The 24,256-nt window shown below is 37.8% G+C and overlaps 1 protein-coding gene across 1 annotated transcript in view; it reads left to right on the forward strand.

The window, feature by feature from the left end:
* The first annotated feature begins 3,402 nt into the window (after nucleotides 1-3,402).
* LOC139722371 (methyltransferase-like protein 27) overlaps nucleotides 3,403-24,256 on the forward strand; it is a 48,172-nt gene continuing 27,318 nt past the window's right edge. The window contains exons 1-2 of the mRNA XM_071633677.1: nucleotides 3,403-3,611; nucleotides 4,422-4,544. Coding sequence (XP_071489778.1) covers nucleotides 3,495-3,611; nucleotides 4,422-4,544 — 240 coding nt within the window. The 5' untranslated portion in view covers nucleotides 3,403-3,494. The remainder of the gene's footprint in view (nucleotides 3,612-4,421; nucleotides 4,545-24,256) is intronic.

Genomic DNA, 24,256 nt, shown 5'->3' on the forward strand with positions numbered 1-24,256 from the left:
AAGGTAGCTAATAATACAAAATGCGAACAGACTGTATTTTCTGCTTGCAAAATGGGCAATCTCTTCCTTCATTCTCTTCAAGGAATGTGCTGCATGGAAGGCAGAGTGTGTGCCCACATGGAATGAAAAAGCTGTCTTTCTTTCTATCACAGCATATCCCACACAATCCTTATGATTCTTGCTTGATCAGGACCTATAAAAAGGGTGAGAGAAGATGAGGAGGAAGATGATCAAAATTAATACCATGGTATATATTTAACCAAAAAAATGAAATCAAACCATCAAATATAACAAGTGAATGCGTGTGTGTGTGTGTCCGTCCATGCGTCCGTGCGTCTGTCCGTGTGTGCTCAAATGTTAGAAAATGCTACTTCTCCGTCATTTCATGGCCGATTTTGATTTTGATTGTTTTATCTAATAGGGCTTGGTGAGGGCTTCCAAACTTCTACACGAAATAGTGAAATTCATTAATTATGCAAATTCATGCAAATTCAGCATGATTCATTCAGCAAATTCATTCAGCTTGGAGAGATAACTTATGTCACGATGATGACATGTAACTTTTAAGATGTCGACTTGGCAAGATACGTTATGTAGGCATGACGACATGTAACTTTTTCAGATGTCGACTTGGCAAGATACATTATGTCACCATGACGACATGTAATTTTTTTCGATGTTGACTTGGGAAGATACCTTATCTCACCATGACGACATGTAACTTTTTAGATGTCGACTTGGCAAGATACATTATGTCACCATGATGACATGTAACTTTTTAGATGTCGACTTGGCAAGATACATTATCACACCATGACGACATGCAACTTTTTAGATGTCGACTTGGCAAGATACCTTATCTCACCATGACGACATGTAACTTTTTAGATGTGACTTGGCAAGATATGTTATGTTGCCATGACGACATTTAAATTTTTAGAAATCGACTTGACATGATAATTTTTGTCTCCATGTCAACTTATAAAGTTGATAAGTCGACATGATAGAGCTATTATGTTGACTTGACAAGATAAATTATCTCGCCAAGTCTCCAAGTCGAATGGCACTTTAAAGCTTCCGTACATATCAGTTTCATTTGTCAGAAGTAACTGGAAAAGTGATAAAATCGGCCTCGAAGAGGGCAGAGTTTCACACACTTTCTAAACATACAGCTCAGATTGACACTTCTGCACATACTTTATCTGTACGGGGTTGAATTGTATATAAAATGTTTTATCATCAGGTAAAATTTCATTTCGTTTGATAAAACAGCAAAATATGTAAATGAATATAACTTTAAGTTCAAAATGAATCTTCACATCGCTCAGAAAGATGGCGGCATCAAATTCCGATCAAAAGTACAAATAATTAATGCATCTGCTAAAATCTTTCGTCCATCTCTACAAAACTGACAGCTGTTTGAATAATTTATTAGTCAGAGTTGTAACTCCAGCTCTTGAACGTCCTTGCTTTTATCTACTGCCGCCATCCCTGCGTTGTGTGGCAGGAGGTTCCATATCTATTGCATGCAATCATCCAAAACGCTCACCAAAATGTTATCTATGTCCTTTGTCTTGTGAACATTAGTTTCCTTTTCCTTTCAACGCAAGTTACCCCCAGGCAAGCATAGGTTAGCAGCATGCAAGCAGCTTTATCTTGAAAGTCAATTGGCATTGGCCTATAGGAAATCCAAAAAGACGACACGCCCCTTCCCATCTCTGGCGTGTAAGATAGTATACAAATATCGACTGCTGCAGAGGGAGATGGTAAAACTATTTGCACCGAGGTGATGTCTCAACAGTGCTATGTCCCGAGACGAAGTCGAGGGACATGGAACTGTTGAGACATCACCGAGGTCAAATAGTTTTACCATGGCCCGAAAGAAAGCAGTCGATATTTGTTTTATATCCCTCTCGAGCATTTTACTAGAGTAATGACGGTTCCCTTTTGGAAAAGTGTGCAGGTTTCGTGAACGATAAATCTAACGTTCGGCCGTAGCAGTGCAGCAGCAGTGCGTGCAGCGCGTATGAGTACCGAACGACACCGCTGCGCTGTTGTTGATTCCTACACACGAGCTACACTACAGCGTGCATAACTCCGAAAGATCGAGGAGGTCCAGGACTACGTTAGATTTCAGAAGTAGGCCTAAAGCGGCTTCGTTACCCAGATCATCTTCAAAATCGGTATAATTCGTACCTGATATGGTGTCCTCCTGCGATCATTCTTTCGTTACTTGAAGCAGTCACTTTGTCAATTGGGCTGAATGCATTGATCACACGTCCACAAACGTTACACACACCCACGCCTGCCATCGCACCACAGAAGATTTCTGTAATGCTGTCGCACACCGCGCGCTCCGCGCTCTCTAGCTAGCTCTTAGCGCTAGCTAGCTAGCTACAGGACTGTCGCTCAAAAGTATCGCTACTACGCGCACTGCGTACATTCTTAAGTGAGAAATGTAGATATCGATCACACGATCACGATTGGGTGCAAATCGTGGATTCCCAAAAGTACTATATCACGCTGGCTAGTAACCAATTGCACCGCATCCAGCTGCTCGTAGCTAGCTAGTAAAACTACACCATGTTCGTGCTCTGTACAATCCTATGGCAAGAAGCTTTACATGAGGGATATAATAAGCTGTACCCTTCAATGTGTGACTTAACTCATCTGCGTGTCAGAGTTCATGGTATAATTATACTTTTGTATAGGGCCTTCAAACATCATGTGCACGTGTACTTCCCATTGAGTGAGTTCAAATGTTCTGCATGCCGTCGCTCGCGTGATCTGAGGTCAATAGAAAAAAACAACACACACAAAAACAACACCAAAAACAAAAACACGCATGGATCGATCACATACGAATGACGACATTCATGATAGATAAGTGCACTATACCATGAATGTCGTCACGGTTTATAACACATTTCTATCCATTGCCGTTTTGTTTTCAACATCCCCAATATCCAATTAACAATGTTACGTTATTTGGACACATTAAAAATCATTAATAGGCATGAAAGGATATCATTATAATGAGGGATACATTAAATAGACCTACATACATGTATATACATAATATACATAAATTCATACATACATACATGTATATAAGATACTACAACATGACATTGTATATATCCCTTTCCAAAGGAATGCCATCCACAATCGCCAGGCGGAGGTGGGAGACCCCCCCCCCCCCCGCCTCCCTGGCGTAAATCATAGTGAACACCTCCCCAACCCTCCAATTTCAGGGTCATGGACCGGTCTCCGCCACAGTTAACGCTCAATAAAATCAATGATCCAGCCCCGGGATCCAGCACAAGTGAGAGAGTAAAGTCCACCACCTCCGGACCACAAGTAGAAAAGACTTCATTGTTGATCAAGCCACGAATACGTTGTAGACCTGCGTCGATTGAGGTAGTATCGTCGCACGATCGGTCTCAGATTAATTCCAGGGTATATCTACTTTGATCTGCCGAGGAGCCGAAGAAATGGCGGAGAAATTTGACTTTGTCTACCGTGATAATTTCAAGCAGTATATGAATTTAGAGCTGGAGAAACGACAAGCTTTCTACGATGACTGGGTCCAGAAAGGCGACTACGACAAGGTACCATCATTCAAATTCATATTCTCGGGGCAAGTCACCTATCGTAAGTCCGAATTTCGGACTAGGTGACTTGCCAAAAACACACCTTATTAAATTCACTCTCGCTGAACACAGCAAACATACTCCTGAATCATGAACACGATACGGGTGGCATGCGGTCAGACTAAACGGGCGGCGTGTTTGCAAGCTCACAACTCTTTGATTTTATTTCACGCATTGTCATTTAGCCATTTTGAATTCTTATTGTTTTAAGATAAGGAGAAATGGCTATGAAGTCTGTTGGTATGCTATTATATATTCTACGTGGACTCTCTCTGCAACATTGACGCCCCTAGATACGTTTAGACGCCTGGGCACAGATACTCCATGTTTGTCCTTTATTCAGGGGAAGAAGAGATTCGCAAATTTTCTCGTTAACGCTCTAAGGGTACGCAACGATGACAATTTCCACGTGTGAATAAATAATGATAATAATAATAATAATAATAATAATAATAACGATAATAATAACAATAACAATAATAATGATAGTAATAGTAATAATAATAATAATGATAATAATAAAATGGTTAATAAATAGGAGAGCATTACATATTTAGAATGGTGAGAGTCGTAGGCCTATTGTTCTATTTATTCGTTTCTACACAATATACTAGTACTTTCGCCAGCAGGATTTACTGCGTATTGGCAGTGCAAAAAAAGAAAAAAAAAGTATATAGTCAGTGAAAGGGAAACAGTGAGGCAGGCAAAAGATGGAATGATTGCGGTGATGCTATGATGGTTGGTATCTGTGCTTCTTGTTTGGGATAGGACGTCTTGGAGCAGGAATATTTCGGACCGAGACTCGTGGCGAAGAAGATGAACGAGGTACTGAACAACAAAGATGCCAAAATACTAGACGTTGGTGCGGGTACTGGACTTGTCGGAGAAGAGGTAATGATCTCCATGTACATCGTCTCAAATAATGACAAGAATGCGTTTAAGATTTGTCATTGTCATTGTATGCACGACGGTTTGTTTCTCTTACATCATCGCTCACATATTTGAGCTATCATCTAAGAGTCATTCCTAATTTCCAGCTTCTAACAGGATTTATCTATTGGTTTGGTTCATATAACTTAATAGAAATTTTCTTTTATTATGGGTGAATAACAACGGAATGTAGCTTGAGATAATGTACGAAGAGTAAAGAGGTTCAGATGCGAGAAAGAGAACGAAGAGAAATAGTCTAGCGGATATAGACCACATATAGGGTGAATCATGCACATTATGGTAAAAGCACCATACTTGGTACACATGTACATGATGCCAATACAAGTCATTTCTGATATGGAAGCCACTCTGATTCTGCCTGTGGCGGCCGTGGCGGCCATTTTTCAAAATGGCCGCCATGTGATATAGCAATGCTGTGTATTTTGGAAACTATAAGTCCGATTGTCGTGATTCTTGTACCAAAGTATAGGTTTTGAGGGTCAAGGATTCCAATAGAATAATTTTTGAAAGGATAAAACCATGGCAACCTACTTATTGGCGGCCATTTTGAAAAAATATGGCCACCATGCTAGATATAACATATCCTTAAAACGTATGGACAAAGGGTCATGACTCTGGTACCAACTTATATGTTTTGGGGGTCAAGGATTCTGATAAATTCAACTGTAAGTGAATATGAATCGTTTCATCCTACGTTTTGGCGGCCATTTTAATAAATATGGCTGCCATACAACAGATAATGAATATTGTATATCTTCGAACTCAAAAGATATATAATCCCGATTCAAGTGTAAAAGTATAGTTTTTGGGTGAAGGTTTTCAATATAATGATGTTTTAGCAAAGTGAATAGGTTCATCACATCCTTTGTTTTGGCGGCCATTTAATAAATATGGCCTCCCTCCAGTTAAACGTGGCTGCCGCTCTACATTCTATTCATATATCTTTAAAACCAATGGATGCATCTTCATGATTCTGGAACAAAAATATGTTTTTGAGATTCATTTATTTAAATGGATACATCTTTTCGTGTATACAACCATCGCATCCTATGTTTTGGCTGCCATTTTAAAACATGGCCACCGCAATATATACTTTACTGTACGTCTTTGAAACTAATTGGGGTCAATGATTTTAAACAAGCATTTGTTGATGAATAGAACTAACACATTTCGTTTTCATGTCCATTTTGATAAATATGACTGCTGCACTACATAGAGTATGCACACACATACACACACACACACACACATTATATACAGTGTGGCCTAGAATTAACGGAAACGCGAGTTTTCGCAAATATCTGCACATTTGCATTACTTTGATGCCAAAATGAATGACATAGAGTTGTAGAGAATTTATCTAGAAGAAGAATGACACCAAAATCCCTCGATTTGGTTGAGTAGTTTTCATTCTACAGATGTTTTTGTAAAGACGGGTCGAGCGTAAATTTCTTAGCTCAATTCAACAAATTTCAGCATCGAACAAAAGCCACTGCCTTGGGAGACTAACAAAGAATCGAGGCCGCACATCACAATGTGGAATGTTTGAATAGGATTATTGTCGAAAATAGACCTTCAATTGTTGAGTAGTCTCCGTTGCTGAGCTTTGATAAAATAAAGTAAGAAATTAATGATTAACAAAAACATGTCTAGAAAGAAAAGTACTCAACCAAATTGGACAATTTCGTTTTGGTTTTGAAAAAATATTCGTTTCCATTTTCTGAGGGGCCAACCTGTAGTGTATATATTATATATACACCCTCACTTGCCATATGTATTGTCCCATTGACAAGGATCGTTCACCTATTATTGGTAAATGAACCTCCTATGTTGTTGCGGCGTTTAGTTCTTTATTGTTCATTGATTGTTGTTGATTGACCATACCTCTATCACATTCACTATTCAAGTAGGTATTGAACATCACATAAGTACAATTGTTGCATACCTAGAATACTAAAGATAATTATGTTGAATATCAAAGGTAGAATAAAATGGTGAGAATGGAAAAGAAGACTTTCCCCCCAATTTTGGATGCATAGACAGGAGAGTACAATTAGTGTACTGTCATAGTTTCCAGCCACAAAGACATGATAATTGCAGTCTTATAAGACCTACTGATTTCTAAAGGTTTTTTTTCAGTTCTTGATCATTATTTCATAGGATGACCCTTGTCAAAACAGTTACACAACATTATAAGAAATCATATGAAGGAATCGAATTAGCTCTGACAATCCAAAACAATTATTGTTCCTGATCATCCATTGATGAGCGGTGATGAACGTGAATGCATATATAGATGCAGGTGCGCTTTAGAGAACTTCTTCAGTATTTCTACTGGTGCCGGTAAGTAAGATCGATTTACTGAATATTTTATTCTGCAGTTTTATCTTCCAATAATTATGAACCTAAAAATTTGTATTTCTTTGAGGTTTTCCTTAAATTCATAAATTAGCATAATTTTTCTTGTAAAGTGTAGTTTATATTTTGCTAGTAGACTCATGTGGAGCTGCAAATGACAATTAGATGTAAACCTATAAAGATGTATTGTATAATACCTATTATATTTGCCGGAGAGATGATGAACTACAACACCTAACCGCCTTAGGAGTTCCGCTCCGGATTTGGATAAGGTTTACTCCCTAGCCTTTGATTAACCAAAAAACTGCCCGCAAGGCAGCGGGAGACTCGTGGAGGGCGGGGACGTCTCTCTACCCGTACAGGACCAGAAGGACCTGCCCACTGCCACTATTTACTTTATCGTTTGATGTATGAGATTCACTGTAGTTATAAGTATCAGAACAGCCTGGTCAATCATGGATTTTATAGACATACATGTAGTGTGTTTACATTTGATGTAAGTGACCCAAGAAGTTTTAGAAGTTTTCTCACACTTAGTGTCATGTTTCCAAAGAAAACAGATATACCATATTGGTTGGAAACTATGATTTTCATTCCATAGTCCAGGGACCAGAGAAAGCGAGAGTCTATATTTCTAGAAAATGTATAATCTTGATTAAAATGTACTTCAGACATGAAATTGTGAAGATCATGTTTTTCACATACACTGTACACACAGAAATCCTATAAAGGAAGTTGAGCATATTTTCCAAAATGCTTACAAAGTTAAATATGCCCAGATGTTCCACATTAGAATACTTAAAATGAGTGAACAAGTAATTGTTGACCCCTAAAACAAACGTTTACACCAGAATCAATCCACAATGGGCATCCCGCTTTCATAACACTCGTACGCTATTTATTAAATGGCCGTCAAAACAAAGGATGTGATGAACCTATTCACTTTGCTAAAACATCATTATATTGAAAACCTTCACCCCAAAACTATACTTTTACACTTGAATCATGATTATATATCTTTTGAGTTCGAAGATATGCAATATTCATTATCTGTTGTATGACAGCCATATTTATTAAAATGGCCGCCAAAACGTAGGATGAAACGATTCATATTCACTTACAGTTGAATTTATCAGAATCCTTGACCCCCAAAACATATAAGTTGGTACCAGAGTCATGACCCTTTGTCCATACGTTTTAAGGATATGTTATATCCAGCATGGTGGCCATATTTTTTCAAAATGGCCGCCAATAAGTAGGTTGCCATGGTTTTATCCTCTCAAAAATTATTTTATTGGAATCCTTGACCCTCAAAACTTATAGTTTGGTACAAGAATCACGACAATCGGACTTATAGTTTCCAAAATACACAGCATTGCTATATCACATGGCGGCCATATTGAAAAATGGCCGCCACGGCCGCCAAAGGGAGAATCAGAGTGGCTTCCATATCAGAAATGACTTGTATTGGCATCATGTACATGTGTACCAAGTATGGTGCTTTTACCATAAAGTGCATGATTTTTTCTATATCCGCTGGACTAAAAGAGAGAAAACAGAACGTTTTATGTCCATGTAGCCGATCTGCTTACTGCCACATAGAACGTTAACGACTTTTCACGACATGAATGTAATTCTGTGACCTTACTGGATCCGTTTTGGTTTTTATCTATTCATTTATTTATTCATCTTTTTTGTTGTTTTATTTTTTACTTGTGTATGATTTGGTGTGTTTTTTATAAGACGTAACGTTTACACCTGAGATGGAATTATGGTAAAAAAAAACCACAAAAGTTTTTTTTTAACGCAATAACATGGAGTGATATACGCAGGGTCGTTTCCGCAGTGTCGGCACGGTTTCAATTGCGTCTTTTGATATTGGTCACTCTGTTAAAGGATATAGCGATACGATGTACCCATTTTTGTTCTTTTTTCTTTTTATTTCATTACTAGCTAAGCCAATTGGGGACCAGTCGTGAGTTATTACACATCTCGTCCACTTAATAATGTTAGAGCTGGGCAAGATTCAAGATTATCGCTGACGACCTGTTTGCACACACTGCTATATAGTAGAGGCTACTATGTAATCCCGTGAGATTTTCGTGCCAAAATTTATTTATTTTTTCGCTAACTTTGTCAAATTGGGGGTGCTGAATCCAAAAAACTTGGATTCCATTTTTTCTGACCACGTCTTCAGCCGCCATTTTGAATTTCAAAATGGCCGCCCTAGCAGACTGTATTTTGACCCATATTTCACAAAGTGAGCATTGTAGAAGCTTAAAATTTGGTGCAAAATGCATCGGTGTGATGTCAGACACTCTGATAATTCTTTGTCTGATATTGTGGATTGTTTTAATACAATTTGTAGGCTGCCATTTTGAAATTCAAAGTGGCTGCCATAGCAAGCTGTATTTTTACCCACATTTCATAAAGTAAGCATTGTAGAAACCTCAGACTTGGTGCAAAATACATCGTTATAATGTCAGACACTTTGATATATCATTTTCTGATATTGTGGCTTGCCTTGTAGAGTTTGTAGGGCGCCATCTTGAAATTCAAAATGGCCGCCATATCGTTTTTCCCCTATCTCAGTTTGCAATTATTGTAGAAGCATCAAAGTTTCACGAATGCACATGCTTGTGGTGTCCAACGGTCCAGTACAGCTGTTTCCTAATTGTGGATCACTTCATTTCATTTATTTCCACATTAAAAACAACAATCATTACATTTCAAGTCATAGTATAAACATATTCATTGTGGGGGACCAATTAAAGCCTTTCAGGCTTGTTGGGAATAGGCCCCAAAGTAAATACAAGACTTTCTCAACTTACAATAGGTACAAAATATATAGAACACAAATGGCGCACAATCAAAGCAGGATGAAGAAGGAAAAAAGAAAAGACTAAAGTACTGGCAGAATATACAAAACCATGTTGTTATTACATACGGAAAGTGCGTCTAAAATTGTTTCTGAACTGCTGTAATGATTTGCAGTTTTTCAGTTCCTTTGGTAAAGTATTCCACAAAATGGGACCTTGATAAAAAATTGTTGACTTGGCTAATTCGGTTCGGTAGAGGGGAGGATGAAAATTTTGTTGGTTTCTTGTATCATAAGAATGAATACTGCTGTTGAGATGAAAACATAGTTGTAAGGGGGCTGGTAATGCACCGAATAAATACTGTTGCATAAAAATTCCTGTTTGGAAGCAGATTATATCTTGAATTGGTAATATATTCATTTTTTGGAATAATGCAGAAGTTTGTGACAAATAATGTGAGTGAGTTATAATACGAATAGCTTTCTTTTGCAACAAATGAATACGTTTCACATTCTTTTTAGTTGAATGGCCCCAGACGAGAGTACAATAACTCAAATGAGAGGAAATGAAAGAATGATGTAACAATTTCAACACATGCTTAGGTAAAAATTTCAGTTTTCGCAATATACCAATATTTCTCGACAATGTGTTGCAGAGCATATTAACATGACTATTCAAAGACAATTTATCATCCAACATAACACCCAAAAACTTTATATTTGTTACACGTTTAATCATATCACTATTATAATATAAAACGAAATTATCAGTACACACACGAGTCCCAAATATCATAAAATTAGTTTTTCCAACTTTCAAAATTAACTTATTTGCCTGCATCCATGCATCTAATTTCTTCGATTCTATATTCATGTTGTCAAATAATAATGATAGATCATTGTTACGCATAAAAATATTTGTATCATCAGCAAACAATATATAATTTAACAATTGGGAACAGTTTGGTAAATCATTAATGTAAATCAAAAAGAGACGAGGGCCAAGAATGGAACCTTGCGGGACTCAACATTTTACAGCCTTATAATCCGATTAAAACCATCTACTACAGTATATTGCTGTCGATTATATAAATAACTTTCAAACCACTTTAAAGCCACACCCCGTATACCATAATGACTAAGCTTATGCAATAGAATATCATGATCAATAGAGTCAAAGGCTTTTGACAGGTCAATGAAGACAGATAAAGTAAATTCTTTGTTTTCAATCCCTTGGATGATATTTTGCATAAATTCTAATACTGCGGAAGAAGTGGAGTGCCCGTTTCTGAAACCATGCTGATTCGAAATGAGTGTATTGGAATCTTGAAGAAATGCGGTAACTCTATTGTAAATACATCTTTCAAATATCTTAGCAAATGTATTAAGAATAGATATGGGATGATAATTACTCATAATACTTCTATCACCTTTTTTTATATATTGGGATTACACGTGCAATTTTCATATTACTGTATTTGGGACTATACCAGTTGATAAACTTATATTGAAAATGTCACACAATGTTCTCACAATAAATGGTATAACTTGTTTCACAACCCGGATACTTATGAAATCAGATCCTGCACTAGTGTTATTTTTCATCTCAGAAACAATAGACAAAATTTCACCACATGTGATAGGCTTAAAGAATATTGATGAATACACAGGGGTGCTTAAGAAGGGTATAAACTCACCATCATCTTTAAAACCTTGATTCATTGACAAATTATGACCAATGGTTGAAAAATAATCATTGAACACATTTGAGATTTCAGCTTTATCTGTGACCAACTCATTGTCTATTTTTATTCCGTGTGAATTTAAATTTCTATTCTCATTATTTTTCTATGAGCCCATTTACACATTGCCATATTTTCCGAATATCATTCTTCTCAATATCAAATTTATCAGAATAATATCTACATTTTGCTTTTTTCAACTCTTTCGTAACATAATTTCTGAATTGCTTATAAACATTTCTACGGTATTGAGTTGGGTTTCTCAAATACTTCTTTATACAAAGCAGATCTTTTCCGACATAACTTCTGCAAGTGAAAAGTCATCCAAACTTTCTTATTCTTCCTTTTACATTTACGTTCCTTTAATGGAAAACACTTATTATATATATCTGTTATCTCTTGCACATAATTATCATAAGATTCATTCACATCATTTGTGATCTCTACTGATATACACTGACTTTCAACACAAAATTTATGAAGAGTTTCATTGTTTATGCATCTTGTGCTAAAACAAATTTCAGAGTCATCCTTTGGAGGTAACAATTCAGCCATAATGACAAAGACCGGCAGGTGGTCACTGACGTCACAAACAAGTATTCCAGGTGTATAATAAGTATCTGTATTGAGGAATATATTGTCTAAAGTAGTTCTACTTTCGTTTGTAATACGAGTTGGGGAGCTTATGACTGGATAAAATGAAAAACATGACATACAATCAAAAAAGGCATCAACACTTGGGTTTTGAGTAATTTGAGATAAGTCAATATTGAAATCTCCCATAATACAGCAATCAAACTTATGAATATCAATTTCATCAAACACTTGCATTATTTCTTCAACAAAGCCATGAATGGAAGCATGTGGTGGACGATAAATTATTCCAATTAACCTGTTCTTGCCTTTACGTGGTATTTCTATGAATAAACATTCAAAATTATTGTACTCTCTAGTCAAATCTAGTCTCACAACATTGTCACAAATGTACACACTAGTAGTTATGTACATGTATGATGTACTGTATGCATGGTTGTTTTAATGTGTATGCACACAGGTTGACCAGATTAATGGAGAACATTCTATGTGGTATAGATATAGTACATACAGGCTGACCAGATCAGTGGAGAATTTTCTATAGGTGGTATACAATGTAGCTATACAGTACATGCATGTAACAGGAAAAACATTATAGCTCACTCAATCTAGAATGATTTCACCCATTCCAGAATGTTCTGGGAAGTGCTTACATGTTTGGTTGAGTGAGGCACTGTCCCTGTAGCCAAATGTGATTGGTAGTTAATTTTGGCAATGATGTTATGCAGTGAGTCATCCAGGATTCCTGGAACTTAGATTTGCCAGTATGTTCAGGTGTGTGGCCCCAGGTTGGAGAGAGTTACAGAATGTGCTAGAAAGGGGTGAATGGATAGTATATAAGCCAGATAAATTCTGCAGTAGGTAGAGTACCCAACACCTCTGCTCTGAGAGTTACGTCACTTCTGGCTCTGAAGCGACTTGTTATAGTCAGTCCTGTGTTACCTGCTGACCTGTTATGTTTATGGAGATAAGGCCTGGGAGACATTTTGCTTGCAGATAATTAATTTGCCTGCATTGGAGATAGACTCCATTTTTGTGTCAATGGACATTGCTACGGAAAAGCTGTGACGGGCTGGATTCCTAGCTGAACATTATTGAGCGAATCATCATTCAACGCATCGACTGGACGTGGTCGTTGGATTCTGCACATTTCGCTGTGAACATTATACCGTGGATCTATTGTGGACATATACCCTGGATTTATAACGCGGACTATTGTAACCTGTGCCTCTGGATTTACGTCGAAGGAATCATTCATCGGTGCATCGCGGATCATTCATTTGTGCATCAAGCATCGTATTTGGATACTACCAGGGAATTATAAGGACCTCATGATTTAACAGTTAGCTGCAATACGTGTAAGTGATTCCACTACTGACTTATTGTCCCCGCCGAACGAGTTCGAGCAGGGGACTATGAAACGGGCTCCGTACGTGTGTGTGTCCGTGTGTCTGTCCGTCCGTCTGTCTGTCTGTCTGTGCGTCCGTGTGTGATCAAAATGTTCAATTTGCTACTTCTCTGTCATTTATGAGCCAATTTTGATTCTGTTTGCTTTATATGATAGCACTACATGGGAGCTTTGAAACTTCTACACAGAATTTCAGTTGTGACCTTTGACCTTGACCTTTGACCTATATTGTACATTTTGCTTCAAAATGCTACTCCTTCGCCATTTCTAACCCGATTTCGATTCCGTTTGCTTTATGTGATGGCACTAGGTGAGGGCTTCAAAACTGCTACACAGAATTTTGACCTTTGACTTCTTTGACCTTTGACCTTGATTTTTGACCTTTATTGTACATTGGCTACAAAATGCTACTCCTTCGCCATTTCTAACCCGATTTCGATTCCGTTTGCTTCATGTGAAGGCACTAGGTGAGGGCTTCAAAACTTCTACACAGAATTTTGACCTTTGACTTCTTTGACCTTTGACCTTGATTTTTGACCTGCATTGTACATTTTGCTACAAAATGCTAAGTAAACACTCCTTTGCCATTTCTAACCCAATTTCATTTCCATTTGCTTTATGTGATGGCACTACAGTCTAGGTGAGGGCTTCAAAACTTCTACACAGAATTTTGACCCTTGACTTCTTTGACCTTTGACCTTGATTTTTGACCTATATTGTACATTGGCTACAAAATGCTCCTCCTTTGCCATTTTCTAACCCGATTTCGATTCCGTTCTCTTTATGTGATGGCACTAGGTGAGGGCTTCAAAACTTCTACACAGAATTTTGACCTTTGACTTCTTTGACCTTTGACCTTGATTTTTGACCTATATTGTACATTGGCTACAAAATGCTACTCCTTCGCCATTTCTAACCCGATTTCGATTCCGTTTGCTTTTTGTGATGGCACTAGGTGAGGGCTTCAAAACTTCTACACAGAATTTTGACCGTTGACTTCTTTGACCTTTGACCTTGATTTTTGACCTATATTGTACATTGGCTACAAAATGCTACTCCTTTGCCATTTCTATCCCGATTTCGATTCCGTTTGCTTTTTGTGATGGCACTAGGTGAGGGCTTCAAAACTTCTACACAGAATTTTGACTTTGACTTCTTTGACCTTTGACCTTGATTTTTTACCGATATTGTACATTTTGCTACTAAATGCTACTTCCGGCGGGGACATATTTTACGCACCGCGTAATTTCTACTTTTCCTTGTATTTGTTTTTAATGATCATTATTGTACTGATGTGAAAACCGATTACGAGTCTGTGCCCAAAATATCACCGTTAATAAACCGCCTGAACATTAGTTGATTGTTTCTTTTATGCGATCATTCTCAGAGCGATTTTGGTCGTAACAAAATATCGAACAGATTTAAGGATATACACTCCTGTTCCACCTCCTCGTCCATGAATTCTATCATTATTTTCAAAAGCATAGTCTTGCAGTTGATACATTTGTAGAGGAGATGACTTTGTTAACCATGTTTCTGTCAATCCTATTATTTCAAATTTATATTTCAAAGTACTGATATATGACTCAAAACTCTCAATTTTTTTTTGCAATACTACGGCAATTAAAATGAACAAAAGAGTGGTGCTGATATAACTGATCAAATTTATGATTACATTCATTCATAGTATAATACTGTTTATATACATTTTCATCCAAATCTTTATTTTTCAATAATTCTAAAAGATCAGAATTGTGAGTGTTATACTGTTTGTAATCGCTTGTGACATACTCAAAGAATGAAGCACATATATCATAACACTCTTCATTTTCTGCGGTATGATTAAATGGAAAAATATTACCAACACAACTAATGCAAATTAATCTTTCTTTACTTTTATCACTCGAAAATTCAGATAAGCTCAGATTCAACAATCCTTCATCAAAAAATGAATCCCAGTTATAACATAAAAAGGTTGTCATGGTGGAGGTTCCATATCCTTAACATGGAGTATTCTGATCCCACGCAAATACATTGTGTACCGTGGCGCACAAAGAAATGGTAGAATGTACTATATGTGCCAGAGTATAGAGAAGAAGTAGGGATAGGACAATGAGATATATCAACGGAGACATCAAGATTCATACCAGAAATTAAAATACCACAAAACAGTAAACATCTGTACAATACAGGTGAGGAGATAGCATTTAAAAGCAACATTGCAATCAAAATAGCAATTGGTTTTGCTCGTTGAAGAACATACATTTCAAGGGTAACATAATTATTGCATAAAATGAATGTATAAGCACAAAGCCTACAACATTCAAACATTATATTTATACCAACACAGTTTCTTCTCTAATTATCTAAGGTATCATAATTGTGATAATATCTGACAAACATACATAGATTACAATTTACGCAAGTCTTCTTCACTGTTGATCTCTCTTGTGATGGACTTCCCCCAGTTGCCGGCAGTAATGCGATGACACGTCCATTTGAGGTCCATGCTTGAGAGACTTTTGGGTGCCCACGCGTCTGCTTGAAGAGTCTTTGGTTTTTCAGGGTAAGGTCCTCCACGATGATGATTCCCGATCCCTTGAGCACTTTTCGTTTTCGGAGGATTTCACTGCGCTTCCCGTATGATGCGAGCTTGACAATTATGGGGCGAGGTGCGGTTGGTCGAGGCTGGTTAGGGGGGGGGGGGGTCGTTGTATGTTGAGAAGTTGTAGATTGTCTTCCTGTCCTGTGAGACCTGTCGATATCGTTGACATCGAAGGTGATACCCAGTTTGGCTGACATTACATTGCAAATCACAGCGTCTGTGTCTTCATCTCTTTAGATAGGCCACCATGTTGAAATTCAAGATGGCCGCCATAGACGATATAATTATAATACTGTGGTAAGCGCCTTAGGTGAATATGCCAAAATTGTCCTAGTTAGACTGAATTCATTTCCAGTTCACGCAGAATGACAGCCATCTCTCAATTCAAAATAGCCGCCAGAAATTCAAGATGTAAGGATGAGGTTCTAATTACGTCAGCAAGAGATGCTGAGGGGCAAAAACTGCGTAAGGGGGAGGGGGCATACCACTGTCCGATAGTGTGGGCAAGCGTGTAAGCGTTACATCCCGTATAGCAAAAAACAAAAACAAAAACAAAAAACAAAAAACCGCTAAAACGGTTCGTTTTTGCCTCTCGGGCAACACGCTATTTTGCGTTGTGGAACCTCGTTAATGATTATGTTTAATCCCAATCAATGAATATTTGTACAAAAGCAAGCATTGATGCAATTACGAAGGTGATCTTCAAAAACTTGATGCTGCCTCAAGAGAATGAAGACAAACAAGGAAAAGTCTCGCAATGGCAAGAAATGCGATAGCATTTCTTGCCATTGCGAGACTTTTCCTTGTCATGTCTCGCAATGGCAAGAAATGCGATAGCATTTCTTGCCATTGCGAGACTTTTCCTTGTCATGAATTGATAATTGAAGATGACCCACTAAAGGGCAATCAGGGAACAGCCTACTTATTCCTTCTTCATTTTGTGTTATTCCAGAAATATATCAAGCAAATCTTAAGTTTAGTGGGTCATCTTCAATTATCAATTCATGACTCTGAATGGGTCATATCTGACCATATTCCTTGTCATTTCTGACCCTGAACAGTGTATGACCCAAACGGACCCAGTTCCGGGTCAGTTCTGACTCGGATGTTTTTAGAGTGTATGGTCACCCTACCAGGCACCCCATTCACAAGCTTGTTTGTTGGCCATAAACTGAAACACTTAAGGTTTGCTTGATATATTTCTGGAATAACACAGAATGAAGAAGGAATAAGTAGGCTTTTCCCTGATTGCCCTTTAGTGGGTCATCTTCAATTATCAATTCATGACTCTGAATGGGTCATATCTGACCCTATTCCTTGTCATTTCTGACCCGGAACAGTGTATGACCCCAACGGACCCAGTTCCGGGTCAGTTCTGACCCGGATGTTTTTAGAGTGTATGGTCACCCTACCAGGCACCCCATTCACAAGCTTGTTTGTTGGCCATAAATTGAAACACTTAAGGTTTGCTTGATATATTTCTGGAATAACACAGAATGAAGAAGGAATAAGTAGGCTTTTCCCTGATTGCCCTTTAGTGGGTCATCTTCAATTATCAAGACTTCCAAGATGCTTACTGCTGTACAGCCAATGATTCTAAAATTACAAAGGAGTAATGATAGCTCTGTTCTGTGGCGCTTGCATCCATCAGAATTCTTCCACAACTTAGAAGATCGTCACACGAGGGTAATGTAAGAAATTGTCACTGCCTTGAAGCTGATGAATATGGTGTTTGGCAGTCAGGTATCAGAAACATTCAAGGGAGATACTCTAGAAAGAGATGAAAAGGGCAGTTTTAATGTTCTGTTCTAAGAATTTGTATCTGAGAGAATTAGAATATATCAATCTCTGGATTATTGTGAGAAAGGCCAGACATATTCAGCTCGTGCAAAAAAAAAAAAAAAAAAAAAAAAAAAAACACCATGAAAGATTGGATCCAAAGCCATTAAGCTTAAGGGACGACCAATTCTTCATAACATTTCTAGTGGTTCTAGTACAGCCTGATAGACTTGTCATTATCCAGTCATTTCTGAACGATACAATTATTGAAAGGTATAGTTCTAAGCAATTCCACAATCACTCTTCATCTCATTGTTTCATGGCCTTCTCGTCATTCCTACCCATGCCTTAGAAACTCACAAAACTGAGCCAAATAATCAGCCTGAAAGTTGAAATACTGAGCAGTCAATTCCATCTGACACAGAGACCACATCATGGAAAGAAAATAAAAGAGTTCATCAAAGATGCCAAAGGAATTACTGTCACCCGTCACTCACAACAGATAGCCTCATACCATGATATGTATTAGAGCAACAGGAAAATCAGAGATATTGATGATTATTACGTAGACTCTAACATTTCAATCATCCTGATGGATCTTGGTGGTTTGCTTCACTTACTGCATTGCACGTTGTCTGCTCCATCACTGGAAAATAAATGATAAAGGTACAATTGACAATTTTGAGAGATTATGCTCAGCAGTTTGTTGCGAAAAAACAGGAACAACTAAAGGTCTGCTTTTTCATGCCTTTCATGTGCTGGCTGAAGTTAGAAAATTTGAGGATGTCTCCAAGAGCAGATGGACCAAGAAGTATCTAGACCTTGAATCATGCAGAATGTGCTATGACACAGTCTGTGCCGCCAGAAGTTTGGCGTGGATGACTTCAATCAGGACAATTTCCTGCATTACCCTCGTAGAGACTTAATACAATATATCCAGAGAACGAACCTCGTAAACTCTCACAACCTAATTTGTGCCTCTAATACTTATGAATATGATATATTAGATTGTAGATATTTCCAAAGGGTATGCATAAATGGTTCAATTATTATAAAATGCTTCGAGCTTCCTACACCAACGGTAGACACAAAATTCATTACCATGCTAAAGAGCAAGAAATGCAAAAGTCATTATTTCTGGAAGAATTTAGAACTAATTCTCCCCTGTGTACAGCTTTAGAGTGTTGTTTCTTTAAAAACATGTGCAGGGAATGAGTCTAGAAAACATTCAATTATCTAAGTTACTATCCCATGAATTATTAGAGTATATAGGGCTAATATCGTAAGTTCTTACAACCAAATTGTCTAAATGGGGCATTATTTAGTCCATCAGACACAGGTTTTTTGAAAGTCATTCGTTTTTAACATCAAAATCACATGACTTCCCATTCACAAATTTTACCCAAACGCTATGCTTTTAAAGGAATGTTTCACATGGCAGCCTTTTTGCATTTCAACACTACAGTGTACCTACAGGACAGGAAACACTTCCGCTCACGCAATATTCAATGAAGTGATTGACTTAAACATGATCGTTTCACCATGCTTGGGTCATTACAGATCTTACAGCACCAAATATGGTCAAAACACTTCGTGAATTTCAAGAATGGCGACCAATACAAATAATCTAATATTACAGAATGTATAGGCCCTATGTGTGTGGATGTGTTTTAAAGAATGTACACTGTACACCACCATAAACATTGATATGTCTAAAAGTTGCTTGTAACCAGAGATATTAGCTGAAAAGCAGCCATTTTGAATTTTAAGAAGGCAGCCTTGAAAGTGATCTGCAATTTTAGGGATGAAAAAAGTGCATCTGAATGTTCAACATCATGAGCCCGGTTTATGCCCGAAATGTGAACTGTCTGTATTGCGTACAACATGAGATATGGGTCAAAATATACATTCAGTTATGGCGACCATTTTGAATTTCAAGATGGCCACCTTTGATATCAAAATGAACCATCGTTTCAGAAAAAGTATTTCAGAATGTCTGACAACATATGCATGCTCTCTGCCCCAAATTAGAACCTTACACAATGCATAGGATGTGAGATATCGGTCCAATTACATTTGTTGTGGTAGCCATTTTGAAATGCAAGATGGCCGCTAAGGAAAATGATCCATCAGCGAATAAAAGAATGTACATACTAGCATGACTGACATCATATGCATGCTTTTTGCCCCAAATTTATAGTCTACATAATGCTTACAACCTGAGATATGGGCATAGGCGCCGGAAGTCGGGGGGGGGGGGGGGCGCCCCCCCCCCCCCCCAATCCAAAAAGTGGGGACAAAACGCATTTTTGCCCCCCCCCCCAAAAAAAAAAATAAATAAATAAATAAATAAAAAAAATAAATAAATAAGAAATAGATAAATAAGAATAAATAAAATAAAATAAATAAATAAATAAATATATATATAAATATATATATATATATATATATATATATAAGTGAAATACAAATAGAGAAATTTATTAGCTAAGACTAGTAATTCTAACTCATAAATGTTTAGACATTCATTTTTCGTTGCGTATGAGCAGATTATCTCAACCGCATTCAACGGTAACCGTTGCAGTTTTTAGAGGCCTTTGGCTATGGAAAATCGTGTAAATATCAAAATGTTAGCTTTAAGCACTGGCGGATTTAGAGGCGGGCACAACTGGCCCATGCCAACCCTCCTTTTGAAGCAACCGCCCCCCCCCCCCCTTCTTAATTTCCAAAGCGAAAAAATATAGCTACAAACGGAAGTTTTTGGACTGCAAAATGTCAAAATTTTCAAACTCGCTCGCTCCGCTCGCTCGCATTCAATCGCTATGCCATTCTCCTGATGTTGCTGCCAGTCATTGCCAGCAGTTGCCAGCAGTTGCCGGTAATTGCCAGCAATTGCCAGCAATTGCCAGCAGTAGGCCTATAGCTACAAACGGCAGTTTTTATACTCTAAAATGTCAAAATTTTCAAGCTCGCTCGCATTTAATCGTTATGCCATTGTAAAAGAGAATGTTACTGCCAGTAATTGCCAGCAGTTGCGCCTGGGCCGCCGCCCCCCCCCCCCCTTAATTTCCAAAGCGAAAAAAAAAAATATATAGCTACAAACGGCAGTTTGGGGACTGTAAAATATCCAAATTTTCAGGCTCGCTCGCTTTGCTCGCTCGCATTTAATCGTTATGCCATTCTCCTAACGTTGCTGCCAGTAATTGCCAGCAGTTGAGCCCAGTGCGCCTCCCCCTTGATTTCCAAAGCGAAAAACATAGCTACAAACGGCAGTTTTTGGGCTGTAGAATGTCAAAATTTTCAAGCTCGCTCGCTTCGCTCGCTCGCATTCAATCGTTATGCCATTCTCCTAATGTTGCTGCCAGTAATTGCCAGCAGTTGCGCCCGGTGCGCCCCCCTTAATTTCCAAAGCGAAAGATATAACTACAAACGGCAGTTTTGGGACTGTAAAATGTCAAAATTTTCAAGCTCGCTCGCTCCGCTCGCTCGCATTTTATTGTTATGCAATTCTCCTGATGTTGTTGACAGTGCTTGTCGTTTCACACCGTCATTCCATAATCCGTGTAAGGAAAACTTACAATGTTGCTCAATGACTGCGTTGTTGAATGTATCACATTCCGTGATGTATTGTAGTCCCATTAAGTTTGCAGACTGACAGCGCACGCACACACGCACAAGCATACACACCCTCAAAATTACTTTTCCACAAGGTGCACCCCCAATGTCTCGACCCACGGTACGCCATTGTACATACATATAATTATACATATATATATATGTGTGTGTGTGCGTGTGTGTGTGTATGTGTATATTGTGTAACATATGTATGGTCTAGATATCGTGCATGAGCCCCCTCCAATATTTGCCCCCCCCCCCCCCCCCCCCCAATCCAAAACTGCTTCCGGCGCGCCTGGATATGGGTAAAAATATATTTAGCTATGGCGGCCATTTTGAATTTCAAGATGGCTGCGTAGAAATTGTAGCAAAGCTATCTACAATATTAGAAAATGGTGTATCAGAATGTCTGACATCACAAACATGTTTTTTTCATCAAATCTGAACCTTCTATGATGCTCACATTATGAGAATTGTTTCAAAATACAGTTTGCTATGGCGGCCATTTTGAAATTCAAAATGGCGACTGAAGACATGGTCAAAAAAAGTGGAACCAAAGTTTTTTGGATTCAGCACCCCCAAATTGACCAAGTTAGCTAAAAAAAGAATCAATTTTGGCACGAAAATCTCACGGGACCCAATATTTCGACATAGTAGACTGTACTAATACGTCAAGAACATTTCGAGGAGTGGAGTTTTATTTCTATAAGATTGCGCTGTATGTTATAGTCATGCATGTAAGCAGATAAGTATTATGTAATATTATTGTGAATTAAGTTGTAAATCATGTGAGTTCTATGATATAAAGCAGCCGTATCAACCTTCTTCGGATTGTTATTTGATATTTGAACAGTTAAACATCTAAAGGCGCGGGGGGGGGGGGGGGTGGTTAGAGTGTGAGATTGTGAATGCGCTCATAACGTTGCGCTTCTACACGTGACACTTAGCTCCTTATATCTTCACTTCACACTGTCTTGTCTGGAAGATAGTAACAAAGTCACTGCAAGATTAACTTCCATGTAAAATCTTCTGCTCGCCTGAATTCAACTTTTTCCGGGAGTCAAGGTGCCCTATCTCGAACGTGGATCTGACTAAATACACATGAAACAGTTTATGTTCGCTTTGAACATAAAAGGGGGCAATATTTCTTTAGAAAAGATCACCCACCCGGCACATGCACCAAAAAATCGCTGAATAAGGCTGCAGACAAGGTTATAACATGTGCGTGAGCTGTATAATTAGCAATCATAAGACAATTCGGGAAAAGAAATAAGGACCATACAGAACGTCAGACACCCACTCCTGCAAGACAATAATAATGATAAAAAATGAACTCTTCATGAACATTTACGTTGTTTACAAGGGAAACAACAATACAGCTGTAAGTTACGCAAGAACCAGAAGAAGAGTATCTTATAGGAAACACATGCATGGCACAAAGGTTAATGAGGCTCTGCAATTGTGTTTGCCCGATATACCATTGTGTATTAAATCATTCAAAAAGTTATGCCAGACAGAACGAGCGCAATTAAAAGCTGTCTCCAGTCGACAACACAAGGAACAACGTGGGATGATTTCAATTCTGCTGTAATACACCGCAGCTAGTATTCAATTTGCTAACCGCTATATGCATGATCATTTTTTCCCTTTCTTGTCTTTCGTCACTTTTTTCATTGGTTCTTTGCCACTCAAGAAGGGAAAACGTACACCCAAAGCCCCGTCGGCAGAACGTTTCACGAGGGCTGGAAGGTCGAGATTGTATTGAGATTGTGAGTTGTGCTGTATATAGAAGTCTGCTGTTATATATTTTAAGGGTTTAGGAATGTTAATGCATTTATTCATTTATTAAAAAAAAAAAACTATCGTGTTATACCGGTCCCTCCCAAACTGATTTCATTTTATTTCATGCACTATTCGATGAAGATATTCATGTAAAAATAATCGAATATCGCCTTATGTATGGAGATAGACAATATTAAGATAAATAGATATGGATCATACTTGTGATCGACAGATAGACAGATAGAAAGATAGAAAAAGCACAAAGGTCAGAATGCAATACGACTCTTTTTAGAGAAGAAAAATGTTTCATACATTGTAAGTATTGTGTTCTCAAAAAATTGCTAATATTGGTGACAACAACATATTTCTTTTTAAATCAGACAATGTAATGGTGTCTCCCTTTTCACCTGTGTTTAAAACTAAACGCGACTTCCTTTTGCTGAAACAGGAATAAAACTCTCTTTGTATCTCTCTATGTATCATTCCAATGCCATGTGATTTTTACAAGGTGGTGGGCGGGTAAAGGGATTGTATCGTTACTGAATTCTCGACCCAAAATATTATTTCACAATGGATATGATCATTGATGATTGTGAAGAAACCTATATACAGTAGTGTTGTGACGTGATGGCATCCACAATGTTTGGTATTTCGCATTTGTGTTTCCGAGCATTATTCTTGTTTTGTGAATTTGACATTTCGTAACTATCTTATGATGTGTCCGTTGTAAATGAATCCTTAAGGGATGGTATAGTTTTGGGTGAGACCTGGCTTTAGGTTCTAGCTTTTTTGGTGAGAATGACAAACCTTACGAAATATGATAGAGTATGTAATTCCAAGAGGAATTCAACGTTTTTTAATGATTTTTTTTGTTGTTGAAATAGCTGAGATTTCCAAAACAAGAAATACTAATAAAAAGTGGACCTACTTTATAGGATCTCTTTATTTTAC

Source organism: Diadema antillarum, unplaced genomic scaffold (genome assembly GCF_040938485.1).
Source record: "Diadema antillarum isolate AM-2024a unplaced genomic scaffold, OU_Dant_1.0 scf00000164, whole genome shotgun sequence".
NCBI classification, from domain to species: Eukaryota; Metazoa; Echinodermata; class Echinoidea; order Diadematoida; family Diadematidae; genus Diadema; species Diadema antillarum.